The following is a 21,184-nucleotide window of genomic DNA, read 5'->3' on the forward strand; positions in this document are numbered from 1 at the left end:
CATAAAAAATTAAAGTACTACAAGAATTGGGGGTTACGCATTTTAATGATATGGCTACTCACGAAGCATCCGTCAGCAGATGCAGCTAGTAATAAAGAACTGGGTAAAAGGCCTAAAAAGGTAAACTATTGCAAAAACCACCAAGCATAGTCATATCCTACGCATGTAAAAGAAATGGAAGTATCATGCAAACTCTTATAAATACGTGAGGAATATATATCATCCTAATATACGTAATCCATAGTCAACGTGTCATAATAAAGTGCCCTAATAGAGCATCAAAGAGGACATGAAAAAGTGAAGCATGAAATCCACATCACCAGTAAGTGAAGCATCAGAAGCAACGACCTTACATGCCCCACGGGTAGCGCCAGACTGTGACTTCCAATACGTCACCTCACAATGCACCCTATGGTGGTCCTCTCATTAAGAGTAATGAAGGGGTTAAGATAAGACCACCTTTTCCTCTGCATTGTACCAGAAAGACAGGAAATGAAAATGAACCCAGTAAATCATTTCCTATCACAGCGATGATTTTAGAGGATGAAATGCACTCGTTTATTGTAATCTGGCTGAGTTCCCCAAGGATCGCTATAAATCTTTGATAAGAGCCATAGAAACCTGATTGGTAATTTGTCCGGGAGCTTTGCATCACAAACTTGTTATATTTCCTGCTGTGTCTGAGCCCGGGGTTTGTAAACTGTGTACTCGCATTGTGAATTGATGGTACATAAATGCATCGTTAACTTATTCAGGATTAATGGAGGCCATTAATGAGCTTTGCTTTGGAGCTCCGGAGCCAAGATGTATATCACAAGGTCAAGTGTATGTGCGCGTCATATAAGGTGATGTATCCTACAAGCAGCCAAGATGTATATCACAAGGTCAAGTGTATGTACGCGTCATATAAGGTGATGTGTCCTACAAAACAGACAAGATGTATATCACAAGGCCAAGTGTATGTGCGCGTCATATAAGGTGATGTGTCCTACAAGCAACCAAGATGTATATCACAAGGTCAAGTGTATGTGCACGTCATATAAGGTAATGTGTCCTACAAGCAGCCAAGATGTATATCACAAGGTCAAGTGTATGTGCGCGTCATATAAGGTGATGCGTCCTACAAGTAGCCAAGATGTATCTCACAAGGTAAAGTGTATGTGTGCGCCGTATACGGTGGTGCGTCCTGCAAGCAGCCAAGATGTATATCACAAGGCCAAGTGTATGTACGCGTCATATAGGGTGATGTGTCCTACAAACAGCCAAGATGTATATCAGAAGGTCAAGTGTATGTACGCGTCATATAGGGTGATGTGTCCTACAAACAGCCAAGATGTATATCACAAGGTCAAGTGTATGTGCACGCCATATAAGGTGATGCGTCCTACAAGTAGCCAAGATGTATATCACAAGGTCAAGTGTATGCTCGCATCATATAAGGTGCCACGCTCTACAAACAGCCAAGATGTATATCATAAGGTCAAGTGTATGTACGCGTCATATAGGGTGATGCTTCCTACAAACAGCCAAGATGTATATCACAAGGTCAAGTGTATGCGCGCGTCATATAAGGTGCCACGTCCTACAAACAGCCAAGATGTATATCACAAGGCCAAGTGTATGTGCGCACCATATAGGGTGATATGCCCTACAAGCAGCCAAGATGTATATGACAAGGTCAAGTGTATGTGCACGACATATAAGGTTCCATGTCCTACAAAGAGCCAAGATGTATTTCGCAAAGTCAAGTGTATGTGCGTGTCATATAAAGGCGCCACGTCCTACAAACAGCCAAGATGTATATCAGAAGGGCAAGTGTATGTGCACGACATATAAGGTGATGCGTCCTACAAGCAGCCAAGATGCATCTCACAAGGTCAAGTGTATGTGCACGTCATGCAAGAGGACACGTCCTACAAAGAGCCAAGATGCCAAGATGACTGATGCAGAGCCAAGAGGAAACCAACAGAAGGATAACTAGAGCCATCCTTACACTGGATAACATCCTATACGACACCCTCTATAGATGGCCTCCCATATGTGTCATGCAGTGTACAAACAACTGTAACATACTGCGTTAAAATACCAGCATCAAACAGCACAGCACTTTAACTATATGTCGGCCAAATAGCATTTCCATCTTGGCAAGTTATCCCCTATCGACGGGATAACAGGATAGGGAACTGGGAACCCTGAAGACACATAAAATTTTGGGACTCACCAGGTGCGATTACTGGCAGCAGTGGCCGTGCACATGCACCATTGCACCATTCAGTTCAATGGGATGCCAAGAGATGGTCAAATCGCTTGAACTCTGCTCTTCTGCACTACTGCCCATTGAAGGGAATGGCGCGGTGGCATGCATCCACACCCACTGCTGTCAAACTTAAGGGACGTGCCGGAGCGATTTCCTGAATTGGAAATACCTCCTTAAGTATTATATAGTGCTGCCACCATACTATGCAATTTCCGTATATTCACTGAGAATAGAGGTAGATAAAACCAAAACTTTATTGAAACCGTTAAAAACTAAAGCACATAAGCTCAGTGTAGATCCATATATTATATATGTTTTAAAAAGGTTTTCTGTATATTATATGGTGCATTAAATGGTACCATTTAAAAATACAACTCGTCTAGCAAAATTGGCAACAAAAAAGATAAAGACGTTATGATTTTTTTGACGGTGGGGAGGAGAAAGCAAAAGACCATACTTAATCTCTTTACTAGTTAACTTGTATAACAAGTGAAATTGGCTGTTTTATATTTAACTATCTGCGATTTAGCTAATGTTAATGTAGGGACTCACAATAAATGAGGATCTTTGTCGTGGGCTTGTGAGCTCACGTATTTTGGCCAAAATATTAACCAATACCTTGTATTTATTGGTATGTATCAGTAACATGCAGTGTGGCTTTGAACGCAAGGGAAGCCTGGTGCCAATGCAGTTTACCTGTGAGGTTCAGGGCAGCCCGTTGGATTGAAATATGGCGTCATTAACAGGTTGTAAGCCTGCATGTGGCCTGACACCCTGTATTTACTCTTTTATGCAGGAATAAGCACTAAGCAGAAACCACCCTCAGGAGGGTTTGTGAGTTGTTGTTAATCAGTGCTCTTCACATGTGTTACTTGCTCCTGCATTTAGCATTCTGGCTGTCGCATGTTGGTGTATATGCCTTCCCTCTTGTCAAACTACTAACGATCACTTGTCAGTTAGTATGTGAGTGTTTCTGATGCTCCGCCCCCTGGTGACGTCATTGAAGGTCCTACAACATATGTAAAACACAGAGCCTGACAGACAGAGGAACAACACAGTTAGTGCTCTTGAAGGGAGGATAAAAATAAGAAAATGACAATACAACTAAGCCATTATTATTTCAGACACAACTCAGCGGTCCTCACAGAAGACACCAACCTACCGCCACCACAGAGATCCGGTGGGCTGAAGGACCTGTGTTGATGTCACTGCTGTGGGAGGAGCCATTCTGTAGTTTGGTAAAAGACATCCGGTGGGCTGAAGGACCTGCGGTGATGTCACTGTTGTGGAAAGAGTCATTATGCAGTTTGGTAAAAAGTACCGTAAACTGGATAAACAGACAGCAGCTACCAGGAACTGTGATGACATCACTGCCATGTGATCACCTGCGTGGGTGGAATCAGAAATCACATGACCAGGGGTGATCACTGTATCCAGGAGTCTGGGGATGTGTGGAATAGCAGAGCTGTGTGAATCAGGATGTAGTAGAGTTGTGTGTGGGAATCATAATGAATGTACAACGTAGTAGAGCTGTTTGTGTATTGTGTGGCAATCAGAATGGATGTAGTACAGCTGTGTGTGCAATGTGTGGGGATCATAATGGATGTACCATATAGCACAGCTGTGTAGCGCATTGCGCCACCAGAAACACAGGTGTTTTAATTGCCTAATAATTACTAGAATCAGTATATCAGTGAGCATATGGCCGCTGTCTGATTTTTTTTTATATGTAGCTATACAGTACAAACTTAAAACTCTGTTACAACTAGAAAACTGGTTAACTAATGAAATGAGTATTCTCTGGGCACCATTGGTAGAAATAATATTGCTACAGACAAAGAAAAAACGTCTGCACTGATATTTATCAAAAAGGCATATTATCCATATTCATGACTGCGGCTTGCATTAGAATAGTGGAGCCATTAGACACCTTACTGTTCAGTTCAGTCCAGTCACCCATTTACTGTAATGTAAAAAGAGAAGTGTACTTTCCGTTTGATTTCCGTAATTTTTCTTTCTTTTTTTTTTTTTTGCGGAAGCAATAGTGCGGCAGTCTGCACTACTATTTTCATTTAAAAACCAGAAACTAAATGGAACGGAACCTTAGGAAATAACATTGAAAACAATCAATTTAAAAAACGCAACAAACTTTCCCGTTTTTCAGCTCCTCATCAACAAACAACTGCCTATTTACTGTGAATGGAGGCGGGCGACCAGAAGCGATCTCCAGCCTGCTCCGCCTCCATTCACTGAGCGATCATCGCTGCTGTGTAAAAGCATAGTAGTGATTATCACTGGCTCAATGATAGTCCCGTATAAAGGGGCCCTAAAACCCCCCCTGCATGTGTTCATTATCACTGGTGATTGAGGTGTAGCGAGCAGTTGGTGGAGCAGCTACCACCCCATGCCGGGTAGTGACTGACTGATGAGTGATGAGATATCCAGCTCTACCTGATGGGACAGATGATGGATGTCAGACCACCTCAGACTCCCATTAGACAAAACAGCTTAGCGGCAGTCAAAGATCATAGAAGCGGCCAACAAGGAGCAGCAGGAAGGCATTACATACAGCGGCACCATATATGCATCCCTATAAGGCTGAATTCACATGAGCGAGTGCGATCTCGTTCCGAGAAACTTAAACCAATATCGCATTTGCATTCCTGTGATTTCTGCTATGAAAAAAATAAATTCATAAATCTGCTTTTTTACGGACTCTCGCATCAGGCGAAAATCGTGCGAATTTTCTTGCCCGGGTGAAACACCCTAAAGGGAATGTCCAGTATAAGAAAAACATGGCTGCTTTCTTTCTTTGTGTCTTTCTTTGTGTCTGGCATGGCAAGCTCAGCCCCAGTGAAATGAACAGGACTGAGCTGTAATACCACCTACAACCTGTGGACAGATGTGTCGCCATTTCTGGAAGAAGCAAGGAAAGTTTCCAAATCTATAAGAACTCCTTTATTTGACACAAATTCTATATTTTTCACTTTGTCATCAGCTTGATCTACAGTGTGGTTGAACTATTTCGTAATATTGCGGTGTTAGTTCCCATCACTTCTCCTCTCGCTGCATAATTGTTATGTGGGATCAGTAAACGCTGTTCAGGAGAGAAGTGCCAAGCTCCAGCGGTGAAAGTGTCGCCTGACGATAATTCCCGGCCTCTTATGTTCCTCTGAGCTTCTGTGAAGAACATTTCATCAAGGAGTATTCTAGTTCTAGGGCCACTTACCTCCTGTACAGTATATACTGCACGCGCTTACCAGGTGATGGCGGTGAGAACTCACACTGTGCAGCTGCAAATCTGGAGATCCGACTGTGTCTGATAGGGACACGGACTGTAATCTTAAACGAGCACCAGGGGGGACATTTATTAATGGCTCTACGGCACAATCGCTGCATAGAAAAAGTCATACATTTTTGCGCAAACATTTAGCAACTGTTCTTCCTCCTTCGCGATCCCCTCCACGTTTCAAAAAAAAAAAAAAAAAAAAATACGGCTTGTCAGAAGTGGGCGCCGCAGCCAGATGGATGTATAATTTACACCACAAAGTGCATAAATTGTGCCAAAAATGTACACTTGGTCGAGACTATGCTTATATGTCTGTCTAGGTGCACGGAGGAGCCAGGCATACGCCTCTTCATGTATTCAGCACACTGTGCACCGGTGAAAATCTTACTAAGTCAGCGCAGGAAATACCAGGCTTAGTAAATTTCTGGCAGGATGGGAGGAGTGTCTGGGTGCTGGAGGAGATGATTGTGATGATTGCTCTCCACCGCTTGAAATTAGGGCAATTGCCCTTTAACATGGGGAGAAAGTGCTCCGCTGAAAAGCAGACAACAGTCACTAAACAAAAGCTGCCCTACCTTTTAAAGCATCCATCCCCGACCCTCTCAGATCTGAGGAATAGTTCTCTACGTGACGCCACTCTTTCCCTGGACCAGGACTGTCCCCAGAACTCACCATCCTCTGACTCTTTGGCTGCCTGAAATCTACGGTCTCTGCTCCCTCCACCAGCACTAGATCTGAGATTCCCAGCCGGTAGGGTTCAGAACAACCAAGGTAGGTGCCCCTCTCACCCATGACTAAGGTGCTCACTCCCGCGGAAGGGCGCAGATACAAACATGGGACATCGTACTGAGGTCAACATGTGGACTCTGGCGGCAGCATCCATGTCCTCAAAGTAGCACCAGGAGGGCTTAACCCCTACCATCCCCTCAAAAGATCACGGCCCTGCAGAATGGACTGTGCTGCACCAAGTTGTTCTCCTAGAACTAATGGCAGAGAGAGTTGAGTCTTTGGAGAGATCTCACGATCATAGGCAGCAACATGTAGCCCAGTTGGAAGCCACTATCTCAACTCGATGCCTCGGGACCTAAAATTTATGCCCCCATTAGACTGATTACCGTTCAGAAAATTGTTCAATCAAGAGAAACTGAATGATAACTCTGCTCAACAGCATTTTTGCATCTGGTGTGCGATATACCAATTCTTATTGAATTTTTGGGTGTACAATCCGAATTTACCTTTAGAAATGATGTATCACGTTAGGTTTTTATGTAATTTAGATTTTTTCCATTTTTTAAAAATGGTTTTTGTGTTTGTGCTCATTTTCTGGTGAAGTATTTATATAAAATTTAATCAGTGACTAAGTTAAACTTTATTTTAATGTAATACACAGTGGATGAAGTTCTAAAAATGGTCACTAGATGGCAGAACAATGTAGTTGAGCAGGAAGGTTACCGACATGAGCCTATCTGTACTGCTGTTTAGTGTTTGTTGTAATTTGCATGAAGCACTTCTCTTTATTCTTACCTTAGCAGAGCGGTATTTTTTGAGTCCGCTGCTCAATTTGCCCCGTGTGCATGAGGCCTTAGGCTGGGCTCATGCGAGCGTAAGATTACCGCAGTAATTTGTAGGCAGTCACATACATCGCGTTGTGCTGGTGTACATTGTCTTACGCTGGTTTGCTCACATTTGCATGCAATTGCGTAATACGCAAGTGCAAAAAAGAATGCAGCATGTTCCATTTTGCTGCATATTAGGCGTGAGAGAGCCCATTGTTCTCCATGGGTCACACAATCAATGTCACCCACATGCAATTACATTCCTTTTAGGCGGCGCATAAACGCGCCTTTAAAGGCAAAAAATGTAAACAAAAAACAACCCAGGAAGACTGCGTATGACAGCGTGTGTGAGCTCTCATCCACGACGGTATTCTCTTTCATGTCATTTATGAGCTACTTTTTCTTATACCAGCTTGCTGCATCTTTATTGCCGCTGCACTTTACTATTCAGTTACTGATATAGCATCCTTTTGATCATGTTTTGTCATACCTGCGATGTGGCTTCATAAACGTTTCTGTGCTATCTTTTATGTATTTTATGAGTTTTCAGAATAAAGTGTGTATATTTTTACTTCTGTATTGGGGTGCATTTATTTGTAGGTATATACTATTTCCCAAAAAATAAGACCTACCCGAAAATAAGCCCTCTCTTGTTTTTTGGGATTTTCGAAAAAGCTTGAAATATAATCTCCTCCCTAAAAATAAGCCCTAGCTGCATTACATAAAAAAAAATATAATAAAATTGGCCAATCAATGCCATGGCTCAGCCAATTCATAAATCCTACCTTCACAACGCGATGGCTGTGGTTAGTTCTTCGACCACTTCTCAGCCAATCAATGCGGCGTTCGATGAACCAATTACAGCCATCACATTGGTTCATCAAGCGCTGCATTGATTGGCTGAGCAGCGCTCAAAAACCAGTCAAAGCAATCACTTCCTGGAGGCGGGATTTTTTAATCCTGTAACCAGGAAGTGATCTTCTATGGGTGGCCGAGGACTGCAGGAAGCGCGTTGCAGCTCCGGAGAGCAGCAGGAAGGACCTGGACTGAGCCTGCTAGGTAAACATAATAAGACATTCCCTGAAAATAAAACCAAAAATTTCTATAGGAATCTTTCTGGTGCGTAAAATCATAGAAAAATAAAGCATGTTCTATTTTTTTTTCATGGCCGAAATGCTTGCAAAATACAGAAATGTGAAAAAACCCATTGAAATCGGTGGGTTCTATTCCCTGCGTATTGCACATTTAAATATGCCTATGTGAAGCAGGCCTAAGAAGCCACTTGTTAGAGAGGAACTCCAATATTTTACTAAGAATGCACTCTGTGTCTTCCCCTGCAATTCTATAGGAAGTTTACAAAGCAGTGTTTTGGGGAAATTGCATTTTAATGGGTTCCCGGCTAAAAAAAACATCCTTTGCATCAGGCGGAAATTTTAAAATCAAAGTTGCGCGCCTTGGAGGTGGCGGTGATGCAGAAACCCTCCCGTCATGTACTCGGATACATGGGATCATACTAAAGAGCTGAATATGCACAAAGTGGAGAGATGACTTCTCTACACGTGACAGAGGTAATATGAAAGGGGCAATAAGTCTCACGCTCTTATAGCCAGGCAGCCTAAGGGGAGGACAGCTCAATATACCCCGCACCTTCTCAGGATAGATGAGGGCATCCAACGAGATCTCCAAGTAAGGACTCTTTTACTAAACTGTATTCTCTTCTTCCACATACGCTCCGGGATGATATAACCAAGTGGGAAGAGTTGCTCAAAGATTTCCTTTCTTCTTGCAGTCTTTTTTGGGGTGCCACTGCTTCTCTTAATGCCCCGCTTTCATGTGAACTGCAAGATGTGCTTAAATCCCTCCCAAGTAGCAAATCTCAAGATGTAGAACATGAAGGCCAACTTATGCTGCAGACTTTTACTGTAACTTGTTAACGGGATTTCTAAAAATCCCCCTTATTTTGCCGCTACTGTAATACGCTGCCAATTTTTCACAGCCAATTCTGCTGCTAAACGTTTGCAGCATATCCGCCACACGTGACAATAACCTATTGACATACGTGGCTTGCTGAAATGGGGAAAACATGATCAATTCTGGAATGGCATCTGGTAGCTGCGGAATATCAGACGATGATAGAATGGTGCCCTTAGAAAAACATCTTGCGACTATGCAGTGCTACACAGTTTCTGTAACTCCCACTCACTTCAATGGGATTTACGGAAATAGGGTTACGGCTTCTTTAAGTTTTCAATGGGTTAATTTACACAGACGTTTTTCCTGTCGCAGCAATGCTGTGCGACAGAAGAGTGGAAGCATGCCACATATTTTAGGGAGATCACTGAAAACTAACTCATTATTTCCTATTGAAAAATCGGATTGCGCACGCCTGCAACCTGCATGTACACGAGCATAAGCGTGCCCCATTTTTGCATGCAAAACAGCGTTTCTTACTGCGCTCTTTGCACACGCAAGTCGTGCACAATTACGTGTGCAAAAAATCACACCGATGGGCTTAGCCACTGAAATGGCCAATTAGTTTAGTGACTTTAAAATTGTGTTTTTTTCCTGCGTAAACGTTAAGGAAAACGGAGCACACAAAATATGCGCTTGTGAACGAAACCATTGAAATCAATGGTTCTATTTCCTGCATATTGCGCGTCTGTGACACAAGTTTGAAGCTGACACCCAGACTGTTCTAGTAGCACCCAGCAAGCTTTCCCATCTCAGCCTTCAAACGCTCAGATGGGAATACCCTTTTAAATGATATTTTCTCATTATCAGCCTTCTGGGAAGTAAGGCGTCATTAAACAGTTGATAAACTGGTAAGTGGATCAGTTCACAGTCTGTTGATTTGCCACCTAGTAGAATGGAAATCCTAGGATCTGGTATGCAAGGAAAAATTGTTTAACCCTTTCCAATCCACTGTCTAACCTCTAAAGACATTATGATTTAAGGCTGTACAGCTCTGATGTTGGAAGACATCCGCCGGGGTTCTCTTACTGTATATATTGCCAGCCTCTCTGCTGTCAGAGCCTATCCAACGTGTCACCTCATGCAGTACTGGCTTTAGCCAGCAGACAGCGCCAGTGTATAACAGCAGAAAAAGATTAAGCCCCCTAGGAAAACCAGGATACAAATTGGATTGGAAAGGGTTAATGCCATATTACCTAAATGTGATTGTCCTCAGCAAGAGAAACCAAGTAAACTTGTAGATATGATAACTTTTAATGGCTAACAAAAAGACTTGATGCTAATGCGAGCTTTCGAACCTGTCAGGGTTCTTCCTCAGGCATAATGGAATAGATCTGAGGAGGTGTGTGTGTATATATATTATACACACATACACACACACACCGTATATACTCGAGTATTAGTCAATCCGAGTAAAAAAAAAACCCTGGGAAAACGTATTGGCTCGCGCATAAGCCGAGCTACACTAGAGTATATACTGGGTAAAAAAAAAAACCTCCATACTCACCTCCAAGCCGGCATCTGTGTCTGTACGGCAAGCTGCTTAAATTCTCCCCGCTGTCATCCCCCGCCGTCCTCTCAGCTCAGCTCTGTCAGCGCTGTGTAAGTAAGCACCGTGATTGGATCGAGCGCCAGCCAATCACAGCTGACGCTTAATCCAATTATAGCGCTTACTTACGGCGCTGACAGCGGGGGATTTGAAAGCCGAGCAGGGAGATGACAGCGGGAGAATTTTAAAGCAGCGTGCGTGCGGTCCCCATCAGGCTTAGGGTGGCCTCATTCTCAGAGTTTTTAGTGTAGATTGAGATTTCTTTTTCTTTTTCACAAAAACGCTGACGTTACCTTACAGTCTGTAACAAGTTTGTTTTTTTGGGGGGGGATATTAGCTTTTTATTTTTCAAGCATTTAAGTAAAATAACATGAGAAGGTGTAATGTAGGCGCCAGTGTCAGCTGCGCCATAGGGGCGCTACTACAGGATAATATAAATATGTGTTTTTGTATTTTTTCTGTATTACAATTGACTTAAGTGCAGTGTGCATGCATGTTTGCTCTAACATTCCAATTGTCTGGAATGTCTGATAATCCAGCGCCTTCTGAGGAATTGTTTCAATTTTATTGTATAGGACCACTTTTTACTGTAAACTACATCTGCATTCTATGGCTGTGAATAAAAAAAATGGCTCTTGCAGTATGGATGATGACGATGATGATGATGATGAGATGTTACACAATAACATTGCTGTCTAATTTCCGGACCTACTGTAAATATAATTGCCGAGTTATTTATGTGCAGAGCATAAGACACATCTTGTCAGTGTAGAGGTTAGTTGTGATTACACTCCCGGGGGTGTTTAGTAAAACATAAGAACACATCATACAGCACTGTAGGTGCATTCATTATTTAAAGAGGCAGTAACCCACAACTCATCCCCGATATAAATACAACTAGAAGACAGCAAACAATTGATTGTAGAATGCAAGCACACTGAACAGCTTTAACCCTTTGCAATCCAATTTTGGATTCAGGATTTCCTGGGGGCTCTCTCTTTCTGCCATTATACATTGGCGCCATCTGCTGGCTAGAGCCAGTACTGTGGTATGGGACATCCTGGAGTGGCCCCCCTGACAAGAGCGGCCAGTAATATACAGTAAGAATACCCTGCTGGACGTCTTCCGACAATAGAGCTGTACACGCTTCAATCAGAATGTCTTTAGACGTCAGACAGTGGAATGAAAAGGGTTAATATACATCACACATATCATCCATGCATGCTCGGCTCACCTGTCTACTGGGGATCCCTTCCAGAGTGCCAAGAAAAATCTGGAAGCCAACTGTGTCCCCCGAGCTCTGCTTCCATCTTTGGATGTGCTGTGGTATAACCCGATTTTGAGCAAAGATGGCCTCCCACTTTGTCATCTTGTATCCTGCAGGTCTTCTTTATCAGGAATCCTAAAAAAAAAAAATGAGATCATGTGAAAAGTCATGTCTACTTTCTTCCACAGCACCACCGCCAGTCATAGGTTGTGTGTGGTATTGCAGGTCAGTCCCATTCTGTCTGTGGACAAAGATGGCTGCACACTATGCATTTAGTATTTATCATTAGTCTAAACCACTATATGGACAACACTGGCCAATCAAAGCGGCGTGTAGGGTTTTAGACCAGAGACACACTACTGTACTTCAGCGGCCGTTTGACGTCCATAATACGGAACTGCGTTCTGGCCTGACTGCAGGTACCATGACTTGAGTGCTGAGCATCATAGCAATGAGTTTGGGTCAGGAGATCCGGTCAGGCCGGGACGCACTTCTGTATTATGGATGCAAAACGGACGACAAAGTACAGTGGTGTCTGTGGCCTAATGAGGCATACTAGTGCACAATGGGCATCAGGTAGTCAGCAAAGCAGTACGACCATCTTTGTTTGTCCAGGACCGAAGGGTCGATTTAATGGAGCTAAGGCTATGTTCGGAGTCTCATAAAATACTCATGAAACATGTATATTTACTGTCTAATTTAAGCACCAATAGCCTATAATGGTGCATGAAAAGCTCCTAAATAGGACATTCACATGCATACTACAAGCGTGTGAAGAACGCGGGTCCAATGTAAATCAATGGGCTTTCAGCACATTATACGCAGACAACATACATCCATGTGAGTGAGCCCTAAGAATATGAGGTCTGGTAGGTGCTGCTGGTAACGGTTATACAACAGATCTGGCACTGTATCATGGCTATTGTCATTTGACGTTTTCTCTTATTCTAGGGAGCCTGTGAGGCCCCCCGAACTGTAGGCAGCAGGGTATAGTGACGATGCTGTTTTCAGCCATCTGTCACTCTTAGGCCTCATGTCCACGGGCAAAATATGGTTTTAAATCCGCAGCGGATCCCCCGCATGCGGATCCGCATCCCATAGGGATGCATTGACCACCCGCGGGTAGATAAATACCCGCGGATGGTCAATAAAAGTGAATTTTAAAAAATGGAGCATGAAAAAAAACGTGACATGCTCCATTTTCGTGCGGGTCTCCCGCGGGGACGGCTCCCGCAGGCTTCTATTGAAGCCTATGGAAGCCGTCCGGATCCGCAGGAGACCTAAAATAAGAATAACTTTCCCGCAGCGGACCGGGCAGTTCTTCTCTTCATCACGGCCGGATCTTCTTTCTTCGGCCCGGCGGATGTGCCCGGCGCATGTGCGCGGCACGCTGCCGGCGTGCCGAGTACATCCGCTGGCTGAAGAAAGAAGATCCAGCCGTGAAGAAGAGAAGACCTGCCCGGTCCGCTGCGGGTAAGTTTATTCTTATTTTCAGCCCTCATGTCCGCGGGGCAGGAGGGACCCGCTGCGGATTCTCCATGGAGAATCCGTAGCGGGCCTGATTTTCCCCATGGACATGAGGCCTTAGGCTTCGTTCACGCGAGTGCCGTTTTCGCACATTAGAGGCGCATTAAAAAAAACAAAAACACTTCCATAAGAACCAATAGTTTCCTATAGAAGCGTTCACATGAGGGAATTTTAGCCGCGCAAAATACTCGCACCAATTAAAAATAGGACATGTGACTACAATACATGCATCTAAGCTCCGTGGTGCGAGAAAAGACAGGACCTGACCTATCTTTGGTGCGTGCTTTCCATAGACTTCTATGGGAGCTAGAAAACAAGCACCGCGCACCTCAGATTGTGTGAACGGGTTAATTAAAATAGCCATTCCCACAATCCTTAGTGCAGAATAGGCGCGATCTTTTACTGTCGAGTTTTAGAATTTGCTGGGGGGTTTTTGAGCACAAAAGGGTTAAAATAAGAGAATCTTCAAGACAGAACATTTGCTTTACCGCCCCTGGAAAACGGGAGTAATATCTTTATTGTTTACTTTGATGACATCACTAAATCCGATAATCCCCTGGAATTGATGTGAGAACAGTTGGTCACTGTAGATATAATGACTATTACTACAAAGATGAAAAGATGCGACAGACCCCCGGAGGAGCACAATGTGCAGCGTGAATGAGAAAGAAGAAAAACTGGTGGGATCGCATGACGGAGGCTGAACAGGAAATGATCAGAGCATATGACTGCTAGAGGGGTCCCCTGCAAAGAGGGGCATCCTCTATACAGTGTACCTCCACTTAACACTGGGTGTGGAGACAAATGCCACCAGGAGGGAATTCTGCAGGGGTCCTATTGTAGGGTGTCATATGGTTGCCACTTATGACGGAAACCGAACGGACCTCATTGACTGTAATGGAGTCTGTTTGGTTTCCAGCCAATATTTTACAGGATGAAGTAGCGCAGCATCCGGTTTTAGGGGGAATCAGTGATGGAAGTTCTGAGCAGAATCTCAGACACTAATGAGAATGAGACCTTAACCCCTTAGTGACCAGGCCTGTTTCCACCTTAAAGACCAGACCAAATTTTTGAAATCTGACAGTCACTTTAATATAAAATAACTCCGTAAAGGCTTTGCATATCCAAGTGATTCAGGCATTGTTTTTTCGTCACATATTATACTTCATTTAGGTGGTAAAAATAGTCCAATAGAATTTGTGTATATTTATTAAAAACACCAAAATTGGGAAAATTTTGAAACAAATTGTCATTTTTTCACATTTTCAACTGCAATATCTTAAATATGTGCAAACATACTGTACAAATGCTTGATGAGATATATATATTCGCATCTGTTTACTTTATTATGGACACATAGTTGCAAAACTTCAGGGTTTTTTTTAACCATTTAACCCCTTAGTGACCACCCTATTGTGTTTGTACATCCTGCGCTGCTATCTCCATCCATACATCAGGGCTGGAGGCTATATCCCATTTTTATTTATTTTTTGTGGGAGGTTCTTACAGAAAAAAAAATCAGTTTAGAATATAACGTACATCTAAAATCATCATTTGAACTCTGTACGAACCACCTTTTCGTAATATTGTGCGAAGGAAGAGCACACGTGTCTTGTCTGTTTGTGTACATTTTGTCTTTACTAATTGTGGATTTTTCTAAGCCCAACGTTTTTAATGCATATCAATAAAGATTATTTTAGGGTTCTTCTATGACTAAGGCTTTATAAAGTAGTTCCCTCCACCCCTATGATTTCCCTAAGGACTGGAGTTGGGGACCCCTGTTCTAGAATGTTACTATCGGAAACTACAGGACGGACCGCACAAAATGAGCCCTCACACAACTATATTAATAGAAAAATAAAAAAAGGTTATTCTGCGCAGAAGATGGAGACAGAAAATTTTAAAAAAACTAAATATCTTTAAAAAAAAAAATATAAGTAGTACAGCAAAACGCTTGGTATTGTAGTAATCGTACTGACCCATAGAATAAAGTTTTCATGTCATGTCGTTTTTTTTCCATTTCTCTCCACTTAGAATTTTTAAAATGTTTTTCAGTACATTATATGGTACATTAAATAGCGCCATTGAAAAATACAACTCGTCCCACAAAAAACAAGCCCACATAGAGCGACGTCGATGAATAAAAAAAGGAGTTACGATTTTTTAAAGGGGGGGAATGGAAAAAAAGCAAAAACGTGTGGTCATGAAGGTTTTAAGAGACGTGCAAATTTAACATTGGTTTTTAACATTTTGAGGAACATTTTCCTTTCCTACACCAAGCCAAGATTGTAAAAGCTCGTAGCTGTCAAAATGAGATACCCCCACAAATGACCCCATTTTAAAAATTACACCCCTTGATGTATTCACTGAGGGAGGCCAGGAGTATTTTTAACCCACAGTTTTTTCAGGAATTAAAGGGGTTGTCTCGCGAAATCAAGTGGGGTTATACACTTCTGTATGGCCATATTAATGCACTTTGTAATATACATCGTGCATTAAATATGAGCCATACAGAAGTTATTCACTTACCTGCTCCGTTGCTAGCGTCCCCGTCGCCATGGATCCGTCTAATTTTGCCGTCTTCTGGCGATTTTAGACGCGCTTGCGCTGTGCGGTCTTCTTCGTTGTGAATGGGGCCGCTCGTGCCGGAGAGCTGGTCCCGCGTCGTCATCGTAGCTCCACCCCGTCACGTGTGCCGATTCCAGCCAATCAGGAGGCTGGAATCGGCAATGGACCGCACAGAGCCCACGGTGCACCATGGGAGAAGACCCGCGGTGCATCGTGGGTGAAGATCCCGGCGGCCATCTTGGTAAGGGAAGAAAGAAGTCGCCGCAGAGCGGGGATTCGGGTAAGTAATAAACTTTTTTTTTTTTAACCCATCCCTTGGGTTTGTCTCCTGCCGAACGGGGGGCCTATTGAAGAAAAAAAAAAAACCGTTTCGGCGTGAGACAACCCCTTTAATGCAATTTAGAGGAGAAAAAATGAAATTTCATATTTTGGCAAATATGCCATTTAAAAGGTGGGATTTTTCTTCTATAGTGCACATGAACATGACTATTTGCCCCCTAAATGGATACCAGTTTGTCCTGTGTTCAGAAACATACCCATTGTGGCCCTAATCTTGTGTCCGTTTGCACAACAGGGCCCAAATCGAAAGGAGCAGCCGGTGGCTTTCAGAACAGTCCTTTTGCTTGAAGGTGATTTAGGCCCCATTGCCCACTTGTAGAGTCCTTGAGCAGCCAAAACGACGAAGAATCCCACAAATTACCCCATTTTGAAAACTAGACCCCTTAACGAATTCATCTAGGGGTGTACTGCGTATTTTTACCTCACAGTTTTTGAATGAATCTAAGCAAAGCAGGAGGAAAAAAAATTATGATTTAGACCCTGCACACTCATAGGCCCCCCCAGCTGGCACCCTAGATAGTCCCATAGACGCTTGAATACTGGTAAACCAGCCAACTGGGCAGGTCAAGGATTTGTGGAAACCTGACAAAAGCATTCCTGAGGAACCCTTACTCTGTGTGGGCAAACCTGTTGGAGGCCCTGTCACGAGAGACTACATGTGGTCGAAGGATGTCCGGCGCGTATCGCCGATCACTACTAGGGACGACCGACTGTCATTTGTGATGGCTCCCTCAATTATCACACCAGCAGTAGGGGCAGTGTGCCACTCAACAGAAAAGCCAGGATTGAAGCGCTCACCACGAGGCCTTTGCATTCAAAGATGACCGTCATCCGATCCCAAACACAATCTGGATTTGTATCTGAAGACGATACGGTTCCAGTTCGTAGCATTCCAGATTTCTCTTTTACAACACCACTGCCAACAAAACCCGATGGTGTTGGGGTGTTAATAGCAGGACATGTAAAGGGCGCGATGACACGAAATTTCCTTCTTTTAAGTGCCTGTCAATGGTTTGGGCAGAGACCATGTAATGAAGATAGCACCTGTGTTTGGATGGTGGACCATGAAACTGTTGATCTGCTCACGTTTGTCTGTGGATCAAACTGTCCTCTCTACTGGTGGTCTGTCTGGGCCCTGTGGAGCCTGTTCACCGTGTGCATGCCCTTTCCTAACGACTGCTCCCAACGCCTCCTAACAGCCTGGTCACAACATCCTAGATGGCGGGCAATTCGTTGAAACAACCATCCTGCTTCTCTCATTCCAATGAAGCGCCCCTCTCAAAGTCTGTTCACTGGGCGAAATGTAATTGAGTGCGTCGTAGAGACAAGTCTGGTGGTCAGCGACCTCTCAACTACACCACACAAAAGTAGCCTTTTACAGGGCAACGGGGGAAGCACTTTTACGGCTTCTGGTGGCAAGACTCCATGTCTAATCAGACCACAACTGTAATCATTTACATGTCTGCCTAAAACATACCTGGATGCCAAGTTTTGCCGCAATCCAACATTTCTATCTGGGTATGTCATTTTTTTTTTGTCAAGGAGGGTGTATATACTGCACACACAGTGGAAGCAGCGACTCCGGATGTGTACAGAGCCCTGGCTCCAATAGTTACATAGCAGCTCCTGGCACACCAGCAAGCCAAGTATGCTGACACAGTGTAACAGAGCAAACACACAAGGCTCTACAAGAGCTCATGGACTCACTCAGGCTGTGTCTGGGGGAGGTGGTGCTTGAGAGCCTGGGGGTCTTTGCCGGACGCTGGAGGAGCAGCGCAATCTTCCTGCCCCACTGAAGTGCTGTTCAAACCGTGGCATTGTGACTCCATCCCCATGACAACCAGAGTCAGCTTCCTATTCCAGAGGAGACTGATTGTACAAGGAGATAAGCCCTTACATCAGTGAGGAAGGGATCTGTACTGTGCCTTCTGATTGGGTATGCAAATAAGGAGGACGGAAAACCACCTCTGCAGCACCACCTATTGGATGGCAGCATTCCTTCAAATCAATGTGACTATTTAACAAGTCTGAACAATGATTGGAAATAGGAAACTAAGCCAGGATCCATACAAGGACAGCTGTTTTAGGGTGTTTGCCCCTCATCAGTGTGAAATAGGTTTCTAGCTTAGTTGGTAAGAGGCCTGTGACGTGGGTCAAGAGGGGTGTCGTGTCTCCTTAAGGAGGGCACCCAAAAAGTGTGTGGAGACACCTAGGGGGTGAGTGGGTTGAGGAACGGTATAGTCTCTCCCCAAGTAGAGCAGCCAGAAGGGGTGTGGGGTCACCTTGGAGGTGAGAGAGGAGACTGATGAGGTGCAAACACCCTGAAACAGCTGCCTGTGTATGGTTTTCTGGCTGTTTCCTATTACCAATCTCTGTTAAGACTTGTTTAAAAAGTCACATTGATTTGAAGGAATGCTGTCATCCAATAGATGGCATTTTACCATCTTTCTTATTTGCATAGATTTCTGAGAGGAGCTTGCATGGCATTAGAAGGCTGAAAAACACAGTATGCGGTCTGTTGAGAGATAATTAAAAAAAAATTTAAATCATCGTTCAGACAAAAAGTGCACAACGCCCACGTTTACACACAATTATCGTTCATTCGTTTGAACGAATTTTGAGCGATAAGCGTTGCATGTAAATGGACCGTATGGCCCCCTGCACACGGGCGGAATTTCCGCCTGTGGACGCTGCCATAGGTCTGCATTAAAAAACGGAATCCTAGGCAGACGACTGAGATTTGTCCGTGTGAAATCACACGTGGAAAACAAATCACAGCATGTTCTATTTCTGTGTGGGTCTCGCAGAGGCCCGCACAGAAATGTCACTCCAGGGCCGCCGGCTCCGCTCTTCGCATGCGACGGCTGGACGGCCGCCGGCACAGCAGAGAGCCAGAGCCGGAGCCGCACTGGTCCCTGCAGGGCCGCGCAACGGGATCCGACCCGGCCGTATGCAGGAGGCCTTAGGGGTGTAAGGCCAAAAAAACAATAAAGCCACTAATTGGCTGCCATGACCAAGTGTGTCTACAGCTGCAGTCCTGGAAATGAAGCCCAGCAGGAAGCAGCAGCGCTGGGGTAAACTCTCACATTATGGGGACATATTTGTTACATTGTTTAGAAGCTTACACAAATAGCTGAAAATACACCATGCTGGTAAAAGCACCGTGACGCCAAGGTCACATGTGGGGTGATCCGATTGCTGGTTTTGTATCTTGCAATGTTAGGCTGGACTCACACGGCTGTAAGTAGCGGCGTGCATGCACACAAGTACAACATGACATGCACACTTACTACGTGCCACCAATCCCCATACACACACGTGCCAAAATAACGTATGCCGCAATTTTTTTGAAGAATTACAGGGCTTTCCCCGAGAGCCTGGAGGAGAGGGTGGGGCTAGAGGGACTCACCCTCTCTATATTTGCTATGGGGATTCTCTGCGAGAAGCCCTATAGCCCCGCCCACTCTATCTGCACTATGGGGATATCCCTCAGGGATCCCCAAAGCGGGGAGGTACACAGCGGGGTTATAGATTAACCCTTTCCAATCCACTGTCTGACATCTAGAGACATTCTGATTGAATACTGTACAGCTCCCATGTCGGAAGAAGTCCGGCGGGGTATTCTTACTGTAGATTACTGGCCGCTCTGTTGTCGGGCGGCCTCTCCGGCATGTCACATACTGCAGTACTGGCTCTAGCCAGCAGATGGCGTCGTTGTATAATGGCAGAAAGAGAAAACCCCCTAGGAAAGCTTGAATCCAAAATTGGATTGCAATGAGTTAATCGGAATCCACAACGCAAATCCGCCCATGTGCCTTAATTTGCAGCAAATACCGCTAATGGCCTTCTATGGAGAACTGCTGCTTCCTGCACACGAGCGGAAATTTTCGCTGGTAGGAGGAAAAACGCAGCATGCTACATTCTGTGCTGTTTTCCGTCCTGCAGCCCTTGTGCAGTGAGAACTGCAGAAAGGTCTCAGGATCTGCATCATCGCCTAGCAACAGCACAACCTTCTCTGTACTGCGCATGCGTGACGGCCGGTGCCCCCGCAGTACAGAGAATGAAGAACCCGGATAGATAAGCGGGGTCACCGCCTGGGCTCGGGGCTGGATCCTGCTGCGGGATCCGACCCGGTCGTGTGCAGGAGGGCTAAGGGCGAGTAATAAACACTGTACATACGCAGTTATATGGCATATGTGCGCCATTTATACACGATGTCGCTAAGAGAAGTTAAAAAAAAAAAGTCACCGCACATGACAGCGTGCGCGAGATATGTTGCCCTACACAGCGATATGGCTGCTATATATCATGCTGCTATATACAAGCAGGGTTCTACGCGCCCTTGTCTATCTCTTAGCGGTGTTGCGCACAAATGCCACACGCACGCAGTGTAATGGGGTATGTATCACATATTACGCACCCATAGAGAACTGTTCGTACTGCAAACGCAGCATCTGTCGCTCAAGTATCTCCAGCTGGGGAGTCACCTGCACTCCTAATTATTTCCAGGACCCCCCTAGAGAAAAAGCCCCCCGGCCTCTGCACCTCTCCGCCACACTACAAGTCCCAGCCTCCCTTCTCCCGTAGCACAGAGATTATCACCTCCTTTCTTCAGCTCCCGGCTGCCATCTTCCATGTGAATATACGTTTGGACTGAACTAACGTCTTCTAGAGGGGGGAACTCCGATCACAACGTCATATTTCTTTTACCAGAGCGCCTCCATTGCTATATCAGTAATACGTTCTCCTATTTTACACTTCTAAAATATCAGCGCCTGTAATACACGCAAGATAGAACAAGGGTGTCAGTGCTATCTAATCATAAGCTCCCCCTATAAAAGAGATAGAATGGTTTCGTCCA

At 44.4% G+C, this 21,184-nt stretch overlaps 1 protein-coding gene across 3 annotated transcripts in view; it reads right to left on the minus strand.

Annotated features, from left to right (window-relative positions):
* Positions 1–21,184, minus strand: part of NPHP4 (nephrocystin 4) — a 288,934-nt gene that overhangs the window by 267,560 nt on the left and 190 nt on the right. Inside the window, exons 2-3 of one of the 3 annotated variants that reach the window (XM_066607298.1) lie at positions 20,926–21,098; positions 11,857–12,024 (exon numbers count right to left, since the gene is read on the minus strand). In XM_066607298.1, coding sequence (XP_066463395.1) covers positions 11,857–11,991 — 135 coding nt within the window. In that variant the 5' untranslated portion in view covers positions 11,992–12,024; positions 20,926–21,098. Of the gene's footprint in view, positions 1–3,419; positions 3,538–11,856; positions 12,025–18,030; positions 18,109–20,925; positions 21,099–21,184 lie in introns of those variants that run through there. The other 2 variants (XM_066607299.1, XM_066607300.1) reach the window with 2 other exon arrangements.

This window comes from Eleutherodactylus coqui, chromosome 6 (genome assembly GCF_035609145.1).
Source record: "Eleutherodactylus coqui strain aEleCoq1 chromosome 6, aEleCoq1.hap1, whole genome shotgun sequence".
NCBI classification, from domain to species: Eukaryota; Metazoa; Chordata; class Amphibia; order Anura; family Eleutherodactylidae; genus Eleutherodactylus; species Eleutherodactylus coqui.